This window comes from Xiphias gladius, chromosome 18, assembly GCF_016859285.1.
Source record: "Xiphias gladius isolate SHS-SW01 ecotype Sanya breed wild chromosome 18, ASM1685928v1, whole genome shotgun sequence".
Taxonomy (NCBI): domain Eukaryota; kingdom Metazoa; phylum Chordata; class Actinopteri; order Istiophoriformes; family Xiphiidae; genus Xiphias; species Xiphias gladius.
In genome coordinates this window covers 24,519,152-24,538,414 of record NC_053417.1, presented here as the reverse complement: position 1 = coordinate 24,538,414, position 19,263 = coordinate 24,519,152, and the positions used below count along the sequence as shown (strand labels likewise).

Genomic DNA, 19,263 nt, shown 5'->3' with positions numbered 1-19,263 from the left:
ATCCAACTCCAGTGCCTGAGCAACTGCTAAAGAAACAAAACAAAACAAAAAAAACAACCAAAAGCAAAGGCAAAAAAGTAAGAGAAAAGCGTGACAGACTACAACCTCTCAACACCTCATTGCAATTTCATAACAGTTTCAAATGTCCCTCATCACTGAAATACTTAAAAGTAATTCCATGTAACCACCATCTAGGCATAAAACTCCAGATTAAGGCAAATTAAGATACAGTATTAAAATAACAGCATACTGCATAAGAGGGATTCTTCAATTTAGTTACATTTGTAGTGTAACAGTGTAACTGTTTACATTGCCGCAGTCATCTATCATCGTCCTGTCTCTCCCCACAAACATTAAGGTGTTTTTGTTTAAAAGAGAAGTGATGTATGAGTGCTCTGCAATCGTCTAAAGGTCATCACAGATCATCTTCATCACTTCTGTCGCAAATGTCTCTCCACATCATCTTACAGTGCATGCACTGAAGACAAAGATCTTTCATCGTTAAGGTCCAGTTTCCAAAAGTTGCAAATAAGACTTGTAATTGCTTGGAGGGAGGAGAATGCCACTGACTCTTTTACTGTGGCAGCAGTGTTCGCTTTCTACCGCCAATCCGGATAATTGGCCGTGCTCACTTATCTTTTTCTGTTTGTGTGAAGGATCATTCACAGAGAATAATTAGCAATCACAAGTTGCCTGGTGCTGCTCTGTGTGCCTGGCACGGGACCAGATTTGGCACCCCGCAGAACACACCGCAAGCACTTCTGAAGTATGTGCGTATTTACATGCATTAGTGTACAGGCACCGCATGTATTACATGCACGTGCGGGTGCAAGTGCGCAACTAGCAACGAGCAGGCCGCTGTGTCTTGCACAGAATGCACCTTCATGACAGTACTACTATGGCTTACTATGACAAACAAGGGCTATATCTCTCACTCGCCCCTCTTCTTCATTTCCTTCTCGCTCTGTTTTTTCCATTGTTGTACCATCCAATAGAGGTTGGAGCTGAACTGCAAAGAAAACTGCAGTACACACAGTTGGAGAGAGAAAAAGGCTGAAAACCCACCCACCTCCCTCTGCAGCAAAAAGAAGAGCAACTCCAAACAGAGCTGACCCTCGCTTCGGGCAGAGAGAATTTGGCTTTGTTCATAACTGAAACAAAACCTAATATAAAAAACATTATGATGTGAGCGAGAGTGACAGGACTGCATTTGCAAGGAATTTACTGTTGAATAAGCTTGCGAGTCCATCCGGAATCGCCTATATATATATATATGCTATATGGCATTTTGCAATCAATCTTGTCAATGTCGAAGCCAAAACAAGGGTATTAAAAGAGCAATCTGGTCTACTAACTCACCATATCTGCTGATGGAGGTGCGTGATATGCTGGCTGAGGAAGGGATGTTGTATGATGAGGTCTGTTTCGGCACCAAAGCCACAACGCAGCGATCTGACACCTGTGTGAAGAGACGCATGCAACATGATTCTGCTGGCATCACATTGTTTTGATGATTTCCCTACTGTAATTAGAACAGAGTGTGTTTATTCTAAAACATTTTTTTTCCTGAAAAAAAACACATGAGGGAATGTCAGATCGTTAGAGAATAGTCCCATGAACAAAACATCTCCCAAACCCCTCCACAACCCAGCCTTCCCGTCATATCTGTGCTCCCTGCTGTTCTCTACCGCAGCCCCTTGGCTTTTTTTCAGCAGAGCAGAGTGCTGTGGCTGCATGATGGCTGTACTCCTACATGACTGTCATTGTCACACCCTTCACAAACATTAGAGACATGATGTAAGCTTTGGAACTAGGATAAGACGCTAAGAGAGAAGGGAGAAGGGAAAGGGAGACTTGTCAGGAGGAGACTAGAATGCTGAACGTCTCATCTCGTGTACACTTTACAGCCTTAAAGAAAATGGGGTACGTAGGTATAATAATAGCATTAGATCAGCATGCAGTCAGAGTCAAAGAGAAAGGCGAAGAGAGGATGCTGTGTAAAGGATGGTGTTCCATGAATAAGAGACATACGCTGAGGTTCATCCTTTTCCCCCCCGTGTGGTTTATATTAACAAAGGGTTCTTGGCCTGATATGATGTGCTCCAGTCACTTAAGCTCAGAAAAGGAAAGGATGTCCTCAAAATCGATTTTACCAGATGCTTCTTAACGGAGATCGAACAGCACAATTATTAAATTAAATAAAATGAATCACGAAATGGCAGTTTAACTGTAGTTAATCTTTAAAACGCTAGTATTGTTATTACACCAAAATATCACATTTTAGAAAAACACAAAACACAGCAAACAAAACTTGAGGTTCTTTTCCGAAAGCCAAAACAACAAACAGCTTGTTGGCTGGCATTTACAGCCCACCCCGAGGAGGGATTTCTGCGTCAGACCCAGTGAAGAAAAACTGACGAGCCTCCAGTGGAGTAATAAACACAAGGCAAATGCCAGGCTCCAAAAGGAATACCTCAAAGAATCTATAGAAATTGGCTCTATTCCATCCCTTGTCGGAAAATAAGCTGCTGGATATTGGGATGGAAATTTACAGAATTCCTCCCCTCTCTCGAGAGTCAAGCGCCTCTCATCCTCGCTCAGTCTTGGCCTCACCCCTTTCTCCCACTCTTCCCAAACTAATCTCGGCCGTGTTACTAGTTGGAGTTGCCATCTGGCCTCTGCTGGCCACACTACAGAGACACTTGAAACTTGGGATGGAATCTGGAGGAATCCTCTTAATGTTGCAGCTCTGGCTCCCAGACCTCTTGGAGAGAAATGAAAAACGGCCTCCCTAACCCCCACCCCTACCCACAACTAAGGTTTTTGACCTCTCTCTCTCTCCTTCTCATTTTTCTCTGCTTTCCTAAGCCTAATTTCTATGGCTGCTCCATCCTATAGTCTCCTCTTGGCTGACGACGGACGGACCAACTCTAATACATCGACAACGTGGACTTCTGTGAAGTTTTCACCGCTCTTCCTAAGATACATTTTCTCTGGGGAGCATGAAATAGCTTCTCTGCCCCCCCTTACGCCTCCCTCCATCTCTCTCTCTCTCTTTCTCGCTGCTTTTTTTTGGCTGACAGGGAGGCTACAGCAGAGATGGGTCCTTGTGATAGAGTAAATGATTGAAGGCGTGCAGATTCGCCCTTCGGAGGTAATCCAGTGTGGGGCTGATTGTGGGCAGGTGTGATAAGGGCTGTGGGCCCCGCCGGTGATAAGACCTTCCATTAGACAGCGCAGAGCCGACCAGACAGGAATCTGGTCAGCCTCTATCTCTCTCTTCTCAGCCCTCCCAACACAACCCACAGCCCTGGTCCTAGCCTGATCCCCCTTGGTGTCCCATCTCTTCCGGACTCATGCCCTCAGATCACGATGCTTATCGTACCTGTCGACTCTGCCCAGTAGCTTGGAAACACACAGCCTGAGCATATGAGCAACTGACATCAGGAATGCAGAAATCTGTAAAGGCCATTATATGTGAATATAACTCTGTCTTGAGTGTCACACAGTACCTTTTGAAGAGTGTGCCAATTTGCAGGACTTTGTGACAGAATTTAAGTTGGGTTTTAAACAATGAAATGCGTCATTGAAGCATCTGAGCGAGTTCTTACAAATACTACAGCGGTTGCTATTGGAGATATGACTCAGGGTGCCGCAGAAGTGCAAGGATAATAAAATATGGCTGTCCTCTTCAATGGAAAACACTATGTTAAAGATATTGACTCAGGAAATATTCTTCCTCCTAAAGACCTTCATATTACCACCTGTCTGGGAAGCGTATTCAGGTTTACAATGTGGACCAGCGGGCCAAGACAGCAACAGCATTAGATTAATGAGCAGGCAGCAATGTAGTAACATCCGTTGTGTCTGGGGCAGTTGAAAATAGCCCAAAATGCCCAAAGTGATATCTGCAAGGTGGGTAAACAGGATCTAGCTTGGCAGGCTCTCCTGGTGTGGTCACCAGTGTCTGCTCTCCCTGTTCCTTCACCGCAGAGAAGAGGACAGACAGAGGTCACCAGGCAGCAGGGGATGGAAGTTTCCAGGCTGACTCTACTCCTCATTTTGATGCAGTCTCAGCCACGGTGAAAGAGGAGAAGCAGGTCTGCCCTTTACTGTCACTCATCTGCACGTTAGGAATAATATTGCAGAATAAACACACACTGCCAATGCGTCCCCACAAAGGGACGAGGCAAACGAGTATCAATAAGCTGGAAAAGCCAGAGTCCACCAGTAATAAATCAAACATCATCAATGTAATTACATTGCCCCAGTGAATACACTGCGGGTCCGCAACTGACAAGCGGGTCATTGTGGGTCAAGCGACAACTTCACATCATGATAACGTCCTTTTTTTGAGATTTGTTAATGCTGCCCTCTCCCCAAAGTGACTCAGGTCTGTGAGATGTCTGATCAATGTGGCTGTGGGACTCCTTTCGGATCCCTGCTTGGTGCACAGATACTATCCAGCAGCAGCAAGGTTAACACCAACGGGTCTCAAGAGGACAGAGACGGGGGAGGAAGAGAAGAGGAAGGAAGGTTGTGATGAAAAGCTTTGTTTTGAGGAGGGAGGAAAATTAATCAACAAAGAAAGATCCAAATCAGCAATCAGCCAGAAACTCTCCAGTCTCATAAATCTTTTATCGCTCTGTTTGTCTGTGTATAGGCGTGTGCAGCACGGATCTGTGCTATAAGTGTGTGGTCACATACACTGTGTGTATATTTGAGTTTGCCTCTGTCTTTTTCTATCTTTATCTATGCAAGAAAGACCGTTACAAAATACAAATATAGAGAGAGTGGAGTGGGAGGATGGTAATTTAGTCCCCTGACCATGAATACTTAGGTGTGGAATAAAGATTCTCAACTCATTTTAAATGTCTGTATTAATGTTTTTAATTTTAGAGTAGCAGGGAGTTGGGAAGGAGTGTATTTCCATATCCAGGTTATGTAAACCTTTATCACCCATGTGGCAGTGTAAATAGCCAATGGGGTGTCTTAGGATGCTGTGAGCCCTATGAATTTTAATGCCCCTGTCTGTTCCCTGTGTCTCTGTTGCAGGAGAAATAACAAAGACCGAAGGTGATGCTCACTCTCATCCTGCATATTTTCGGACCCCCTTTCGACATTTCCACTGCACAACTTCCCATTTTCTTCTTCAAGCTTTTACCTGACTAATGAGCTGTGTTCCCCTTGTTGTCATGGGCAGCCAGGTGTGCTGTCAGAGCGGCCAGCGCAGTGGCATGGTGTGAGACGCAAACACACACAAGCTCACTCACACGGGCCATTGCCAGCTCATCAAAACATTAACGATGCTCAAGTGTCTCTTCTGTCAACTGCCCTATTCTTTCATGCTTCTTCCCTTTCCCCCTCTCTTTTCTTTTCCTCTCGCTTCCCCACGTTGCCCTGCAGTCCGCCAGCATCTCCTCTGAAGTTGCACAGTGCCGGGCTTTACGTTCTGCGCAGGGACCCTTAGATCCGTGATCAATAGCAGTCCTCAGATCCGCGATTGAGCGAGTGAAAAAGTGAAGCGGGCCACACGCGTGTTACTGTGTGCCCCGTAGCGTCTCCCTTGGCTAACGATAGCAGACAGACTGCGACACAAAGAAATGCAAAAAAACAACAGAGGAGCCCATTATGGTGTGGAAGTAAACATACTGCTCTGCTTCATCAAGGATTAAAGCTCTGCAGAGACCAGAGAAGATGATGTGCTCAGAGCAAGGCAGGAAGAAAGGGAGAAAGGAGGAAATGAAGGCAAAAAGAATGATCGTTTCCTGCCAGTCAGTGAGAAGGAAAAAATGGGACATGGTTAACAAAAAAAAAAAGAGAAGAGAGAAAATTTGAGATAATTGTAGGAAATGAAGGTGAGGACATAAAGTAGGGTGACAAGGGAGGAAAGACAAAGGGGAAAGAAGCTGCATGGTGCCAAGTCCTGTGTGAAGGACACTATGATCAGTTCCTTCTTCTAATGACTCCTACATCTGTTAAATTATTCTGCCTGCTCTGCTGGAGCAAGGGGTCAGACCCCCCCCCCCCCCACTGTGAGGGCTTGAGCCTTGCCAGGCCCTGTCCCCCTTTCCTGCATATAGATGGAGCTGCATCTCCTGGCCCCATGATTCCAGTGTCCAACCCCAGCCACAGCTGCATCTCAGTCCCGGCCTTTACTCGTGACCAGGTAGCCCAGAATTGAGCCTCATGCAGTCTTCAAGCAGACGGCTGACTAATGAGAGCTGGCTGAGCATGAGCTCCAAAAGATTCATGACCTGTGGAGTTGGCTGCCTTCTCCTCCTGCCTTGCCTGTTTCTTTTTTCTTTGCTCTTCTTCTTTACTATTTCTCCTTGGCTACCTCTCACTCCCTCTTGGTCTCCTTTGTTAAATTTACAATTTCAACAGCCATAAACTCCTCTGTTTCCGAGTTTTCCTCCACTTTAGCTCTTTTTTCTCTGTTTAGCAGAGGGCCCTTGGGCCCTCAAATTGTGGGGTGTTAATCAAGGTACTACATGTGAAGAGACAGAAGCGCGCAGTCACAGCGGGACTAATTGTCACTGGCATAGAAGTCAACGGGAGGAGAGGAGAGAACGAGAGAGATTCTATCCTCCTGACTTGAGCAGCTTCTTTTCTGCAGAGTGGGGGGAGAAGTGTCCGGCTGAGGTGTTGAGAGTTCATCTCTCCTGCCACCCGTGCAGTAATTGTCCTCTATTCTGTGAGTCACTTGGTGCTACACCAGGCATGGGCATGCAAATGAGGGGCTGAAAAGTGGCTGCCTAAAAGTCAAGAGCAGGAAACATCAAAGTTTGGCAAGGTGTGTGGTACAATTTCCATAATAAAAGCCGCAGCAGAAGATTAACTGAAATGAGCTTCCTCTTGGTAAAAAAAGAAAAAAAAAGAAAAAGAAAAAAAAGGTGGAGTTTGAGAGTTAATTAAGGAAAACATTTCCCTGAAACCTTTGTGTATATTTACCTGGTAGTGCATGAGAGTGTTGAGTCTCTTCCAGTCATTTTCTATCTTGGTGGTGATATCTTCATCCTGCAACACCACACGAGCCATTCGTCCCTGGCGCCACTCTGAGGACACACACACACACACACACACACACACACACACACACACACACACACACACACACACACACACACACACACACACACACACACACACACACACACACACACACACACACACACACACACACACACACACACACAGTTGTAAACAACTGCCTCTGCAAACTATTCATCACAGTGAGCTGCAAAGACTGCCATTTGTCTTTCTCTGAGTGGAGAGGTTTGGCGAAATGTGTGTAAGATGTACATATGAAAACCACCATGTGTTGAAGATGGACATGCGCTCTGAATTAAATGTGGGTAAAGCGTAATACTTTGGTGTGTGCATTATGTAACGCCTTCAGCTACAAGTTACCTTACAGGGCAATCGTGAACTGTGCTAAGATATAAGATAAGCATGACTTCATTATGAAACAAAACAAACTATTAAATCACTTTTCTTTTAAACCTCATTCGCCTTCCAGTTGGTGGAACGTCACCCTACTCCCAAAGAGAGCTCTCTACACACATTACCCAAATGAGTAGATAGCAACAGCCGATGTTCTTGTACCGCTCTCACAGACTCGGATCGACACGCATCTTAATTAAACATTACACACGAACAATTTCAGGATATATGCAGGCAGACTGCGCGCTTTAATTGGTACTTGTGTCGTAGAGATGGCGTACCATTAGCATACGCAGCAGTCGGCCCGTCGGGGTCAGAGAGAAGAGAAGAGTAGAGCAGACATGACAGGATGAAAAGCGATCTATGAGAAAATCACCTCCTTTCAAAAGGAAAAAATAAAAAGCAGGGGGGGAACAGGTGGAAGCTATAGGCATTGCTGGCGGAGGGCAGTGGCTGACAGTTTGTTGTGGGGTTATGAAATGATAATAAGGGTGCTGATGGGGAAGCGGACAGCCATTGTGGCTCTCATGCTGGGAGTGATCATTGATTTTCTCCTCTGCTGACTGGGTTTTATTACTTTGTGTCTTTGCCAGGTGATCACATGATATCCCTGCTTGGCACATCAACCTGAGAAAGCTGTCTAACTTACACTCAGCTCTGCAGGAAAAAAAAAAAAAAGTCACACATGTACACATACAGACGTGAACATACTCTCACCCCGATGCACACACTCAATTATTTTCAAGGCATCAGTGAAGGGATGAGAAATAGACAGAAGAAAACAAGAGAAGACAGGGGATGGAAAAAAAAAAGCCATATTGTGGAGTGATGGATGATGTGCTGATTTGCAGTAAGCAAAGGGGGGCTTTTGTTCTCTCCACCCATGAGAAGGGAAAGAAAATGAGAGGGACAGGGCAATGGGAGGCAAGGTACGGACGGGCGAGGATGGAAGTGGCAGACTGTGTTTGAGTGGGGCCCAGCATGAGGCTGGCGAGCCCGTCTGTTAGCTTTTACCTGGGTAAGCCAGCCAGCCACGTCACAGACACGTCACACACACACACACACATACACGAAGACATGCATGCTTCTCTGTCTCGATCTACTGTGTCTTACTGGCACTAACATGAAGCGAAAGCAGCCAGACGGAGGGATGCACCATACACTGTCAGTCAGTCTGATTGCAGGCCTGGCAGCTGCACAGTGAGGCTGGCTGGCTGGCTGGGCTGCTGGAACACAGCTTTAATCACAGTGATGCACTGATAATCTGTACACATGGCTTGGTTTTCTCTCACTAATACATTAATCTATGGATTTGAAGGACCTTAAACCTGCCAATTGTATCCGTGAGTGTCTGTATTGTGTGTGTGTGTGTGTGTGTGCATGGGTATGAGTTCATGTATGTGCGCCATACCGAGGTCCATGTCGACAGCACGCGGCCGCTGAGAATAGGGCATGTTCTTGTAAACGGCATCCAGTATCTTCTCCTTTACTTGGGTGATGGTGTCACAGTTCAGCACCTTTACTGGAATCTCTGGACTGTTTTCATTGTCTGGGTTCACGCAGTTCAGGATCTGGATTGTACGGATGGGAAGAATAGGAGAGAGTAAGAGAGAAAAATCACTGAGGGAAACAAGGAAGCAGAGGAAGAGGAAGAGGTGTCCCGTTACTGCCTGACGTGGGTACAGCTTGAGGCTTCGCCCTCATTAGAGCCTCCTTGGAGCATGGCAGGAGCTTTGAGAAACCATTTCCGCTTTCGTTGGCATTCCAAAATCTAATTTCACACCTTCGGCAGGACACCAATTTCCAGCTCTGCTGGGGCATTAGCACGTAATGAGCCAAATTCCCAGTCAGAGCAATCAGAGCATTGTCATGTCACATGCTGGCTGTGTGAGTTTTTTTTTTTTTCTCTGTGTGCGTGTGTGTGTGTGTGTGTATGTGTAAGGGGTCTGTTTGGTGTGTTCCAATCTCCAGAGCCACCTACCCTGATGTTGGACCAACACTGGAGCCTGTGGGGTCATTAGTTAATTTTCTTCCCACACAGGAAGGAAGAAACCCAGCGCAGCAGACACAACTATGCCATGTTAAAAATGGTTTTATGGTGAAAAAGTAATGACAAAAAAGTATAATTAGGAGACATGTTGTGAAAATTATATGTTGTAATTTTTGCTGGTCCACTACTGTAGCAATAAATAAGAGGGTGGGCTCCTGTGTCTGTGCGTGTAGCTCAGCTTCGCATCCTTTTACCTAGAAGCACGCAATTTTTGAGTCGAGAGCCCCGTGTGCTGTATGGTATTTGTGTCACGGGTCTTCCTGTGTGCTTGCGTATACCTGTGTGTCTGTGTATACCTGCCTCCGTGCAGGCGACTTGTGTGCCTCGTGGAGTGGTACGTACCAGGGTTTTGTACTCAATCTGCTGGCGGATGAGCTTGTCCTCGCTCAGGGAGTAGCGGGCCTCTCCAGTGATGGCGTCGATGGGCCCCTTTTCCATCTGCTGCTTGATGGCGCAGTACAGCATGAACAGAGGCTCCCCAGCACACTCCTGCGAACGCACACACACAGACATACTGTACAAACCAACAGATTCGCACATGAGGAAACATCGCAGCGTAGACACAAAAATTCACCAGACTGAAAACAGAGTCACATACTCTACGTATATAAGGATGTGCAATCACGCTTTTAATTTAGAAACCTAATTAATAAGATACACGAGATAAAAAATTTTTTTCATTTGTAAATACATACATATACCGAGACAAAGTACAAGTGTTGCTTGGTGCACTAACCTTGAGGAATTTGTGAAGGAGGAAGGCAAACCAATTTGTAAGCATCTTCTCTGCAACTGACTCCGTTCTGAAATTACATGAAAAAACAGGAAAAACAAATTTTACTCTATTCTTTGTCTTGATATTCCAAAACTTTAAAATAATAGAGCTGCTCCATAATTCATGAGGTTATGAGCAAGACTTCAGGGAGGTTATCTTGGCATCCTGGGTGTGTGCCTCTTGCCGGTGGTTTTGCTTGTGTACTGCCTGCAACATTGTGGTCACAGTGAGTGAGCAGAGCAGAGCAGAGCAGAGGGCATCTGTGTGTGCATGGATTGTGTGCGTGAACGTGTTAAAATGAGTGTGTGATTGAGTATGCATGGATGTGAGCGTTAGCGGATGTGTGTGTGTGTGTGTGTGTGTGCGAATTCACGTGTGGTTGAACACAGCGGGACATCAGCAGCTGTGACAAGCCTCAGCTGTTGAGGGAGACGAGTGCTGTCACAGCCAGGTAATGCCTGATCACAGCCAAAACGATCTCCTCTCCTCTCATTTTCTCTCTTCTTCCTCCCATACACTTTCTCCCTTCCCAGTCAATCACAAATGGCAGTACAGCTTGCTGCTGGGCTTGATTGGGCATGAAAACACACAAGTGTGCAATGACCTCTACACTATTTCTACCGCAGAGCACACAAGAGGACTGTGTATACCTCTATTATAATTCCTGCTCATATCTTTCTCTGAATGGCAGACAAACATCCCCCATCTGCCTCATTAGCACCATCATGAACACAAGAGAAACAGAAGTTATTTAAAAAAAGAACCGAATGCCAAACAGCCAGGTGGGAATGGTTAACAAGCATGAAGCATAGATGAAAGGGTTATTTCTGTGTAACTCATGTGGACAAGCACCTGAGGTGAATAGCAACAACAAGCTCCCTCATCTTGTAAAAACGGTGCTGCCCTGCTCTTTCACCTTCTCCGTTTGACTGCTGCACAAGCCTGCATGCAGACAGATTAAAAATGCAATCCGAAAAGGCACCAATACCAAGCTGCTTTGGATTGGAAATGGATTTTTCTACCAGCCAGCTTTCGGTCCACACCATTATCACTGTCATTACTCCAACTAGCTCTAACGCAGCTGCTGCACTCACTAATCACAAGTTAACATGCCATGGTAAAGTGCCCCATAGACTGGACTGCTGTTTGCAAGAGTGTGACAGCTTGTGATTGTCACCTGACCGCAAATGATCACTCCCCGTCAGCTTGTACACGAGCGTTGCCAATTTAAATAGCAATGCATTGAAAAAAATGACCCTCTTAATGTAGCAGGAAATTACTGTGATTACTCTGGTGGATATGATGGAGGGGCCTCACAGCGCACTGTGCTGAACTAGGGATTAGCAGGAATTGAAGCAGCCAGGTATTAAAGACAAGCTGGAAGGCTTCCGTCTCCTCAGAGCTAAATAGTGCTGGGGATGATTATACCTATTCAGGCTCTGAATGGACCTAAAGGGAGATTATGACTATTATGGAGATAATTGCGTTAAGTCGAGTTTGAGGGCTATAAGCAAGAGTCTGGGACCAAAGCAGAAGTCCCTGATGGATTGTATGAGCCAGGCGAGGTTACAACAGCCAACACTGAGACTATAAAAAGTGTCAGTCACTCTTCCTGTCTCATTATACTGAGATACATAAGGCTGAGACTTCGCTCCTTTTCTCTTTCGCGTGCAAATACAGAACTTCCCTTCAGCTGCAGGACAGAGGAGAAGAGGTTATATTTTGCTTTGAATGAGGTGTGGCTGAGTTGTGATGTTGTCTCCCACGCCTGGAGGCAATTCCTCTGTGAACGAGACTGCCGGCCAGTCTACCGGCGGCTCGTTGAGAGGATGGAAGGCTGGGTGGCAGCCTATTTCAAGTGCGACGTGCCAGCGGTAGGGAAAGATGTACTGTAGATTAGTTCACCCAGTTTCTGCTGGAGGATAAGAGAGTAAACACTGCTGAAAAGCTAAGGAAGTGCCCGCTCCTGGGCATGTGCGCGTGCGCGACTGCATCCTCCTTGGTGGCACAGATACACAAGCTCTGTGCTTCAAACCTCTTTGTCATTCCGCCATATACACAGAGGTGAGGGTACACATACATAAAGAAAGGAAGCTACACAGACAGTGTTCACGAGCTCAAACGTGCAATGCTGCACAGTCTTCATTCGAAAACATAAACAAGGAGCCACTACAAGGCTTTATTTCACGCTGAATAAAGCTAAATATATTGAGGATTTTTTGGACAATACCCCAAATCCTTGTGCAGCGCCCCCCCCCCCGCCGCTTACCATTTGCCCCTCCCTGCTTTTATGAGACTTGAGTGTGTTAGAAGTTAATGGAACCTATTAAGCATTTTAATAAGCTCAGCAAGTCCCGAAGACGAAGGAAGTCAAATAAAGCCTTTTGTGCGGGGGCTGTGCTAACTCCCCCTTAATATCTCTCCTTTTGAATGTCAGGAGGGAGGTGGGGGGGGGCGCACTTTGTTCTTCCCCTTCTCCTTTCCTTCTTGTCCTCCTCTTCATCTGCCTGCACTTCCTTCCTTCTATTAATTGAGTTTCATTAATGAAAGTCAGGATTTCATTATCCCACATAGTGTTTAAGAGGAGCCTTGCATCCCCCATTTCTGGTGTCCTAATGGCAGCTCGGGTGGAGGGGAGGCTATATTAGCAGGCAGTGGAATGTCTTTCAGTGAAACTAATGCCAAACACAACACTCGCTCTCTTAATAACGCTGTACTCCATTGCTCTGCATGGGCGGAAATCTCATTACAAAAACGCTGAGGAGAAAAATAATACAAGATTGAAAAGTCTCAAGGTGATAGAAGCAATGTTCTGTGATTCCATTAAAAAAACATTACAAAGAGGAGAAAGAGAAAGGAACTGGGTACAGAGAGTGGCTGTGGCAAAACTTAGGGAGACGATGGAGAGAATGGAGAATGGAGTTTGATGTCAAAAGAAGTGGCTGGCTATTCTAGGATGATGTGGTGGGGGGTCATCAAACATCGTAACTAATATAGTATCAGTAGTGATGGACAGACAGAAAGAGAGGACAATGATGTGAAGTGACAACAGACATGAGGAGAGAAGGGGGACTGAGATGAGCACCATAGAAATAGAGCACAGAGGGAAAGTGAGTGCAAGAACATACGTTTTTCACTAACGGTGAAAAATGGAATCCAAACACCACGAGGTGCACCGTCAGTTCCACTTAGCGGACTGGCGAATGAGGAAATCAAACACATTGTCAAAGCTTACATATTGCCTTCAAAAAGCTTTTAGGTGAGTGTAAGTGTCTATGAGCTAAAATCTTTCCCTATCAAGACAAAGAAAGCAGAAGGCACTTCAAATCTTTAAATACCAAGGGGACCATAGTTTCTTTGAACAACACGCCTCAGAAGAGCATGAGTGCACCCTCAAATGTGATTCCAGGAATTTAACTGACCGAAGATATTATATCTCTGCTACATAAGGGCAAAAATACTGTGCATGCTATGATTTGTTTTCACTGGACTGGTATGATGGATGGTTAAATTAGGATCTAGCACTTAGCTGAGCACAATAGGAAAAAGAGCCACAGAACGACTATAGCATAACATATACAAACTGCCCGCTGGCAATCAAACACAATCAGCCCACCATTATACTCAGCCAGTGACATGAGACAATGCCTACTGCATGTGTTGCATTCTCAGTAACCATAATGCGGTTAGCTAGTTACTCAAATAAATGACAATGGTTTGTTTCCCATCCTGTTTAATCTGCCATGAGGCTTTTCACATGCATTCATTTCCATTCTACATACCACGTCAGCCCATTCAACTTCTCTCTTTCTGGAAATTGAAGCGCATTCCCGCTGCATATTTATGAACTACTGTAAACATATCAGGTGCTATGAGTCAAATCTACTGTTAGCTAATGTACCCATCGGATCTCGGAAGGAGGGAAGGAATTCAGTCTAGCTTTAGCCCTGCAAAGTAGGCGAGAGAGCCTCATTCCTCATTGCTGTTTATCAAAATTCTGAAATTACTGTAGCCATATCTATATCCATGACTCTATATAAAGCTAAGAGTTTAGTAACAGTAGATTGATACAAGTTAATCTAACATTATCATTGCCAACAAAGTATAGATAATACATCAGCAATTAAACACTCAAATATGAAAAAAATACAATCAGGAGATAATCTGCCATGTGAGAGACGGAGTGTGTGTGAGGGGAATACAGAAATAAAGGTATGTCGGAGGCATACAGTGATGGTGAGAGGCAGGCAGAGACGCAATGCTATAATGTTAGCCAGAACGAATTTAAATGCCACATCTTTAATGTGCTTCCCATGTAACTCGAAAATTTCTCTGTGGAAAAAGCATTCAGAAACTCCGTTTAATTTGCTGAATTAATATGTTTAACTGCACTTCCGTCGCTGAATGCCACCCCTTGCACAGCTCTTCCACATTCTAAACCTTTCCCTTCATTTTTCCACTCATCTTCCCTCCTGTCCTCCCCTCTCCCCTCTGTGCTTTGGTTAGCGATGGCAGAGCACTCCATCTCCTCACTGGAGCTCACCGCAGGAACGGGGCTCAATAATTAAGGGCACCTTGCTTTGCTGGAGCAGCCGCATTTTACTGCTGTCGTGTCTTAACCTCCCTATTCGCCATTGGCCCCATACTGTATCAACACTCTCTTATACACTTACACTAAACAGTGTACAGTATACAGTTTATTTAGAGTCGACCGCCACATAAACCATCCTGCTGCTGCTGCACATACTCACAAGAGCACAGAATTTGTGGCTAAAAACGGTCCCAAATCGACTAATTACCCCTGTTTGAGAAATGCTTGTTCTACAGTCATTTTAAAAAAATGAAAGTACAGTATATGTTTGTGACCTGTTTTTCAACATTCATGTTTTCGGTGAGTGCCACGAGACAGGGTGGGAAGTTCTGAGAAGCACTGAGAGACGGACTAATGCTTCGTTGGTTTTGGTCTTCTCATGGCCTTTGCTGACAATAACATGCAGTACAGAATGTGGCCGGCCCTATCCTTTACTAAACAACCATTTGGTTCCACTCTACACATTAAACTTTGATTACTATTCCAGGTCACTGAGGGAACATGAGGATAACATGCTAAAACACCATGACAGATTGAACTATTTTTGTATCTTTCTCTGTGATGCTTGTGCGATTATGGTTTTCTCTTAAAAGGTTGAGCGTGCAGGCTTGTGGACATGTCCCCCCCTAGAGAAATGGATTCAATGACAGCCGAACGCAGAGGACTGAACGTTGCTCTGATTCAAAGATGTCTCGGGGTGTGCTTTCAACCCGCTGTAATATAAATGAGGATAGGAAGTGAGTTGGGTGATCTGGAGGTCCTTCCTGTATGTGGGCTCCCTCCTATAACCATGTAAACTTGGCCCAGGGCTACAAGTTCACTAATAATGCATTAAGAACCAGAACCACATTCAGAGGGACCACTGCTTGTACTAATCTACTGACAGCACACTTCCAACGTAGCCAACGAAGCTTTATTCATAGCTTCACTTCCTAAGTATACCATATTCCAACACACACACACACACACACACACACACACAGACAACATGCACACAAACAGCGGTGGTACCAAGACAGATACACTTGGACATCATAAAAAAGGGTCTGCTTACGTGCTCATTGTGAGCGGTATTCATTAATACCAGAAAACAGAGTGGGATCTTAGCCAACATAATAGCAAGAATTTCACTATCCTATTATATGAGAAAATAGACTGAGGAGAGCCAATAGAACAAGACAACTGAACGGGAAAATGGCAACACAGCACAGCCCGGCAGCCTCAATCTATGCCCTGTACAAACACAGTTGTGCGTATGCGTGTGCGCGGGCATGCGCGCGCCTGTCTCTGCGTGTGTGTGAGTCAGCTGGCTGGCTTGACTGTCGGCTTTTCTCTAAATAGGCGATGAGGAAGACAACAACGGCAAAGAGGCATGTCAAATTGATAATCCCTTAAATTCTTCAGAAAATGAGGAGTGAAATGTAAAAACTATAGGACATTTAGTCCTCCAGGCTGCAACGGCAGGACCCGAGGATTATGTACCACTGTGTTCCTAATAAGAGAGGATAATGAAAACTTAGAAGTTACGTGGGGCCCTGCTGTCATATGAAATAACAGCTTAATCTAGGCCCATTTGACGCTGTGTCGCTTTAGTCCACTTCTTTGTCTTTCAACCTCTTGCTCTGTTTGCTTCTGTGTGCAGTCTTTTCCGTCTGGCAGTTATTTACACTGACTATTAATGGGGGTTTTTCAAATACAGACACTAAGGGAACATTAACATCAGAATGAAAGTGTTGTTTGAAAGTGTAGCAGCTGCCCGCTCTCACTGCCTCTGCTTATTAGTCATGTAAACATAATCAAAATCATGCACAGAGAAGTCAGGTTTTCAGAGAGCCTGTTCACAGCGGCTGTGCTTTGTATATTCTGTACATTTTTTAACTGAGTGCAGTTCGTCTTTAATCTGTGTCTATACAAACAGAAACAGCAAAGCAGCCGAGGACACTTGGGCAAGGGCTTAGGCAGGTGTTTAAAGTTTTAGCACATCATCCTAACTCCCCTGGAAAACAATGTACACTGGGAGTCACAGAGAGGAAAAAAGAGATAAGCTGAACCGCTTTTGAATGTTTTATAAGGTGCCTGAGCCTGGAGGATAAGTGAGATTGACATTGGCAATGAGAGAGAGCAGGATGAGAGACAGAGTGTGAGAGAGAACGTGGAATTAGATGTTTCTCCTGACGTGCAAGGCGCTTATCTCAGCATACATACAGATGTTACTGTAGCACTCATTACAACCCTTATTCTGTGAAGCGTCTTCGTGGGAACACAGGGGGAAATCAGAATGCATCCCTCCGCAAGAAAAAGAACATACAGCTCTAAATCAATCATCATCCATCTGTCTATATGTCTAAACATCCTCCTACAGCCCTGTGTTTATTTAAATGTTTTTAAATGAGGACTGCGTTTTTTGATATTTCCATAACTATCCTGTGGGCACAGGATCACAAATGAATGGATATACAGTAATACAGTATGTTTGACTGAACTTAATCGAATTGAACATCTGACACAGTTTTGTAAGGGGCAGGGTATTACTGAGGATGAAAGCATTTTCTCTTTATGAACCATCTCATATTAAAGAACATAATATTAAAGAGTTTTTTTTTTTATTTCTTTGTTAACTCATTTTTCTTTCTTTTCTAATCATTTAAAAGTCAAAACAGGGACATAAATGCCAATCTAATTTGTTAGCAAGCCTTTCTTTGTTGAGTTTGTTGAAAGCTTTTGGGGATAATATTCACTTTTAATTTAATTCATAAAGTTTAATTTATAGATTGGATGAATTATTTTTAAATGTAGCAGGTAACAACTGACCCGTGCCCTTATATTTCTACAGGACATTATTGCCATGTTTTGTCTTAAATGTGTGCTGTGTCACCTGCGCAGCAGCAGTTTGGGGTGGTTTTTGCTCTCCAGGTTGCGGTCGATGAGGTCTGACAGCAGGTGCTTAAGGACGTCGGTGGCGTACTCCAGTCGACCCTGCAGGGCCGTCATGATAAGTGAGGCCACGTTGCCGCGGTCCCTCATGGAAAAAGAACGCTGCATCTCCAGGGTTCGGATGAAGGTGAGCAGGAACACTTTGTTGTTGATGAGCTGGCCAAACAGCTTCAAGGCCTTCTCCACATTCTGCTGGCCATTACCTGACACCTGGACAGAAGAGGTTGGAAGAAATATGCCTGTTAGTGCACTAATTTGAATAATAAATGTCCAGTAATAATATGAATAGTAACGAGCAGAATTTTGTTTTGAAAGGGATTGTTGTTCTCCAGCTTCCATCCTGACCTTGTCACACACAGGTACCAAAACCCTCACTCATGTTTCCCTTCAGGCAGACAGACGTTCCCACTCGTGGTGAGTATCTGAGAAGACCTTAAGCAATCAATCAAATATTGACCCAGGTCTGTTAAAAAGCAATGGACCCTGAGTCAGCTGCCATTTCACTTTCAAGTCAAATGTCAAATATCTTTCCAGTGTAAGACAATCCCACAGTGACCAAACTCAGTTTCTTTGCTTCTGTTTGACTGCACGTCACTGTTTTTCAAACCTTTGGATGTTTAACCTAGAGTCTGAGGAAAGAGGGTGTTTTGTGAAGTTTTGTGAAATGTGTGTCATTGGGCTATATAAATACAACTGACTTGACTTAATTTGCGTCCTTCGGAAAACCTTTCACGCACAAAATGCCTTGCTTATACCACTTACTGAACATCACTGTCCTGGCATACAGGGCTAGTCTGATCTGAACCCGCACCCCTCTACCTCACCATTCCCAATAAAGCAATCCCACCCTGCCTCACACACAATCTGCAAATAGAAAGGTGGACTTCTCTCATGATGAAATTCTTTATTGCTGATAGTGGACAACACTCTGTGTGTTCCACATGTAATCAACTCATTTCCCAGCACTACTCTGGCCCCATGAAGAGGAGCGAAAAGTGTTAACTAGCCAGTTTTTCCCCCAATGGAGGGACCCATAGTCCTGCCTGTGGACTGGGAATTACTCAGTTCATTACTCCTCATACTGCAGCCACTGGTGGATGAAATAGCCATGTGCTTGGACCCTGTTTTCCATGAGGGAGCTTGCATGTGAGGTGTGTATATGTGTGTGTGTGTGTGTGTGTGTGTGTGTGTGTGTGTGTGTGTGTGTGTGTGTGTGTGTGTGTGTGTGTGTGAGACCAGAGGGTAGGAAGGATAAGAGGCACGCTGGTATCCTTTCCCCCTCAAGCACTTTGCCGCTTATGGAGCTTCCCCTACAGGGAGAGTGGTAAGGGCGAACCCACTCTATCGCTCTCTCTCCCGATCTCTTTTTTTTTTTACCTCAGTTTGATTTTCTCTTGTCCTTTCTTAACACATTTGCTGCTTATGTGTCACATTTTTTTTTCTTTCCGATCACTCTTTCCCATCTGT

The 19,263-nt window shown here is 44.8% G+C and overlaps 1 protein-coding gene across 7 annotated transcripts in view; it reads right to left on the bottom strand.

The window, feature by feature from the left end:
- The window catches only part of plxna2 (plexin A2), a 163,667-nt gene that overhangs the window by 7,379 nt on the left and 137,025 nt on the right, over window positions 1–19,263 (bottom strand). For all 7 annotated transcript variants that reach the window (XM_040152521.1, XM_040152520.1, XM_040152514.1 and 4 more), the window contains 6 exons: window positions 17,738–18,006; window positions 10,233–10,299; window positions 9,839–9,985; window positions 8,858–9,017; window positions 6,955–7,058; window positions 1,360–1,459 (listed from right to left, as the gene is read on the bottom strand). In XM_040152521.1, coding sequence (XP_040008455.1) covers window positions 1,360–1,459; window positions 6,955–7,058; window positions 8,858–9,017; window positions 9,839–9,985; window positions 10,233–10,299; window positions 17,738–18,006 — 847 coding nt within the window. The remainder of the gene's footprint in view (window positions 1–1,359; window positions 1,460–6,954; window positions 7,059–8,857; window positions 9,018–9,838; window positions 9,986–10,232; window positions 10,300–17,737; window positions 18,007–19,263) is intronic.